At 52.0% G+C, this 4,566-nt stretch overlaps 1 protein-coding gene across 1 annotated transcript in view; it reads left to right on the top strand.

The window, feature by feature from the left end:
* Positions 1–4,566, top strand: part of CCDC22 (coiled-coil domain containing 22) — a 15,006-nt gene that overhangs the window by 3,682 nt on the left and 6,758 nt on the right. Inside the window, exons 3-6 of the mRNA XM_011946651.1 lie at positions 2,827–2,959; positions 3,697–3,803; positions 3,929–3,995; positions 4,095–4,273. Coding sequence (XP_011802041.1) covers positions 2,827–2,959; positions 3,697–3,803; positions 3,929–3,995; positions 4,095–4,273 — 486 coding nt within the window. The remainder of the gene's footprint in view (positions 1–2,826; positions 2,960–3,696; positions 3,804–3,928; positions 3,996–4,094; positions 4,274–4,566) is intronic.

Genomic DNA, 4,566 nt, shown 5'->3' with positions numbered 1-4,566 from the left:
AGTGGAGATGGAGTTTCACCATCTTGGCCAGGCTGGTCTCGAACTCCTGATGTTGTGATCCACCCACCTCAGCCTCCCAAAGTGTTGGGATTACAGGCGTGAGCCACCACGCCTGGCTCTCTTAACCTTTTTGAGGCTAAGTTTCTACATGTGTAAAATGGGTATAAGAATTGTAGCTACTGTATAGGGTTGCTGTGAGGATTAAACATGAGTTAATGTGTGAAAAGCTGGTTATAATAAGCTTTGCATAAATGGGATTACTATTACTGGATAGGTCTGATCTGGAACCTGTGGCTACATAGTGAATGGAAACACTTTGAACTGACCCAGGAAGTAGTACATGGTGGTGGAGGGATGATAGAGTAACTACCGTGAAAACTTTCATTTAGATGTAGGGGACTGGGTGGCTAGAGCTGTTAAATTTGGGCCTTGCTTGTGGGGTCTCTGTCTCTTAGCAACAGGTCTCAGAGCTCCCTCCATCCCTTGGCTCTCAGGTTCACCCAGCTCTCAGGAGTTGTCACGTTCTTCTCTCTGGGGCTCTTGGTGGCCTTATGAGGCAGGCAGTCTGTCCCCTGGCCCAGGACTGTATGTATTCTTGAGGTTAGCACTTAATGGGGGGGAAGTTTTGTCTTCTGTTTGCAGAGGAGAGTACACAGGCTCAGGCTTCCCGCAGTTCTCTGCTCTTCTCTCAGTGCTGTCTCTCTTGGATTTTGTTTACCTGCTTTTGCTTACACTGATGTTAGTGGGGGTTAGTGACTATGGCTTTTCCAGTGGCCAGGAAGTACATATGGGCTGGGCATGTTGGCTCTTGCATGTAATCCCAGAACTTTGGGAGTCCTAGGTGGGAGGATCAGTTGAGCCCAGGAGCTCGAGATCAGCCTGGGCAACATAGTGAGACCCCCATCTCTACAAAAAATAAAAAAATAGCTGGGCATGGTGGCACACGCTTGTGGTCCCAGCTATGTGGGAGGCTGAGGTAGGAGGATTGCTTGAGGCTGGGAAGTCCAGGCTGCAGTGGGCTGTGATTGTGCCACTGCACTCTAGCCTGGGAGACAGAGTGAAACCCCATCTCCAAAAAAAAAAAAAAAAAGACTGGGGACAGTGGCTCATGCCTGCAATTCCAGCACTTTGAGAGGTGGAGGCGGGCAGATCACCAGAGGTCAGGAGTTTGAGACCAGCCTGGCCAACATGGCGAAACCCCATCTCTACTAAAAATACAAAAATTAGCCAGGTTTGCTGGCACGTGCCTGTAATCCCAGCTACTCAGGAGGCTGAGGCAGGAGAATCACTTGAACCCAGGAGGCGGAGTTTCCACTGAATTGAGATTGCACCACTGCACTCCAGCCTGGGCGACAGAGCAAGACTCTTGTTTCCAAAAAAATAAAAAACAGGTATGTATGGTTGTCTGGCCCCCAGCAGCCTTGGTTTACCTGCAGCAGGCAAAAGGGGTTCTCTTAATCCAGCTGTGTGCTGTCCCTATAGCTCCCCTCTTCATCTCAGCACTGCCATGTTCTGGCATCTTCCTCTTCATATGCCCTGCTCCTGGCAGCAGTTTCTGCACCTTAGCCACGTCCATATTTTGGCACCTTTCCCACTCCTGGGATGAGTTTCTGTATCAGTCACAGCTCTTTGATTGCATATGTTAGAAAAACTCCAAAGTAAAATACCTTAAAAGCCAGTGTTTTTCATACTTATTTGACCTTGAGCCTCCAAAATAAATATATCTTGCATTGTGACCCAGTATACTCCTAAGTATAGAATAATGATGGCTTCTAAGTGTACCCTGTGCCAGGCCCTGTGGTAAATAACATGGCGTTAACTCATTTAATTCTCAGCACAACCTTCTGCTGTATGTACTGTTGGTATACCCTCTTTCAGATGAAGAAAGTGAAGCACAGAGGGGTTAAGTGATCTGCCTGAGGTTATATAGTTGGTAAGAGGCAAAGCTTGGGTTTGAATCCAGGAAGTCTGCTTTCAGAGGCTATGCAGTTCTAAAGCAGTGGCAACTCTGGAAGAAAAAGGCTTTTGTAGGCTGGGTGTGGTGATGCCTACCTGTAATCCCAGCACTGTGGGAGGCCGAGGTGGGCAGATTGCTTGAGCCCAGGAGTTTGAGACCAGCCTGGCCAACATGGCAAAACCCTGTCTGTACTAAAAATACAAAAATTAGCCGGGTGTGGTGGTGTGCACCTGTAATTCCAGCTACTCGGGGGGCTGTGTGGGAAGATCACTTGAGCCCAGGAGGCAGAGATTCCAGTGAGCCAAGATCACGCTATTGCACTCCAGCCTGAGCAACAGAGCAAGACCCTGTCTCAAAAAAAAAAAAAAAAAAAAAAAAAGAAAAGGCTTTCTTTCTCTCCTGGCCTGCTTCCTCGGTCTCCATCCAGAACCCTCATGAGTCCTTTTGTTTTGAGCTATTGTGCGTCTGGTCTTTTTGGCCTGTTTATTTTTAGGCACTCTTTCTATAATAGGTAGATTTGCTCTTTACCTATGATATGGGCTCCAAATATTTTTTTTTGACTTTGCTTATTATATTTTTCTTTAAATATTTTCTTTCTTTTCATGAGTTCAAAAGTACCCATCTTTTCTTTTATGGCCTCTGGATTTTGAGTCATAGAAAGGCCAGAGCTTTAATCTTGTTTCTTGTTCTCTGTAGCGTTGACTGTCTTCACTCTGTGGCTCCCCACAGGGCCCAGAGGCCTTGGGGAGCCGGGGGAGATTGGGAGGGTGGTGGTTAGTGAGAGAGTGGGAGCGTTTTCAGCCTAGGCCCAAGTCTCCCAGGGCAGGAGGACCCTGCCTGCTTCCTGATGGCCCCCCACCAACCCTCAGGACCTGGGCTATCCCTTGGAGCTTGGCTATCAGAACTTCCTCTACCCCAGTGAGCCTGACCTGCGAGATCTGCTTCTCTTCTTGGCTGAGCGTCTGCCCACCGATGCCTCTGAGGATGCAGACCAGCCTGCAGGTACTGGGTGTCTGGGGTTTGGGTGGGGGCGGTGAGGGGAGAGGAGGGCCTTCTGGGGGCTGTAGGGCTGAGAGAGGTAGAGGTAGTGAAAAGGTTGATGAGTAGGGATGGTGGTATGTGCCTTCAGGAGAGCTAGGCAGGAGGATTAGGCATCAGAGAGGGGCTACAGGGCAGGGGGCAGGGGGCTGAGGTTGAGCTGACCCCGGTGGTGCATTGGTGCTGGGGGGGGCCTCCCTGACTCAACCCCTGTGCCCTCCCTCTCTCTCACTCTGCTTTAACCACCTGGGCCTCCTGGGTCCTTCTCAAACACACCTCAGTACACTCCCACCTCTGCACCTTTGTATTGTGGGCTACCCTTCCCCTAGGTATCCTCATGGTTCACTCCCTTACCTCTTTGAGGTTAGCCTCCTCTCCACAGCCCTCTCCTGATCCCCGCCTGGCTGCAGTCTGGATGGTACTCAGAATCCTATTCATGATCTCTTTCCTCTGCTAGCTTGCCGGCTCCCTGAAGGCAGGGACCTTTATCCAGTTTGTTCCACGAAGTAGCCCTAGTGTCTAGAACAGCGACCTGTACAGAGTAGGTGCTCAGTGTTTGTTGAATGACTGAACGTGAGAACGCAAGCTGGATAGATGTGTATCTCTGGATGGGGGTCAGGAGTGGAGGCTGGTCTCCTAGGGTATGCCCTTTTGGATTTGCAGCATTGTCACCTGATTCACTTCCTCCCCATCCCCCATAGGTGACTCAGCTATTCTCCTCCGGGCCATCGGGAGCCAAATTCGGGACCAGCTGGCACTGCCTTGGGTCCCGCCCCTCCTTCGCACTCCCAAGCTGCAGCACCTCCAGGTGGGACCCCCGATTCCCGTGGATCTTCTCTTGTCCCTGTCTGGGTGCCCAGGGTTTTGGCCCCCTACCCCTGGCGACCCTCATCCCACTTCATCCTGGAGGTTCTGAGCCTACTCTCCCACCAGGGCTCAGCCCTCCAGAAGCCTTTCCGTGCCAGCAGGCTGGTCGTGCCCGAATTGAGTTCCAGAGGCGGTGAGCATGAGGCTGTGGGGAGGGGTGAGGAGGAAGGTGGGGGGGACCCTCATAGCGTTGCCATGCGGCAGGGCCATCTGACTCTGTTCCTGCCTCCAGAGCCACGGGAGTTCCAGGCGAGTCCCCTGCTGCTTCCAGTCCCTACCCAGGTGCCTCAGCCTGTTGGAAGGGTGGCCTCACTCCTCGAACACCATGCCCTGCAGCTCTGCCAGCAGACGGGCCGGGACCGGCCAGGGGATGAGGACTGGGTCCCCCGGACATCCCGCCTCCCACCCCAGGTACAGCCGGATGCCTGGCTCCCTGCTGTCCGGGCTGCTACTCACTGACGCTCCTGCTGGTCCTGTGCTCCTCTCCTCCCCCACTTTGTCCCTCCCTTCCGTAGTTTCCCCTCTGTGTGCGCTTACCCAGCTCCCCACCTGAAAGAACACTGGAGTCAGAAAAAAGGAGAACCTGGGACAAGTCAGTATCCCTCCTCAGAGCCTTGGTTTCCTGTGCTAAAAAATTGGATAGTAATAGTGTTGTCCTCTCAGGGCAGTAGTTAGACTGAATAATGTGCGTGAGATTCCTGGCA

Source organism: Colobus angolensis, unplaced genomic scaffold, assembly GCF_000951035.1.
Source record: "Colobus angolensis palliatus isolate OR3802 unplaced genomic scaffold, Cang.pa_1.0 Scaffold252, whole genome shotgun sequence".
In the NCBI taxonomy this organism is placed as follows: Eukaryota; Metazoa; Chordata; class Mammalia; order Primates; family Cercopithecidae; genus Colobus; species Colobus angolensis.
The sequence above is the reverse complement of the archived record's forward strand: the minus strand, read 5'-3'. Positions and strand labels throughout refer to the sequence as shown.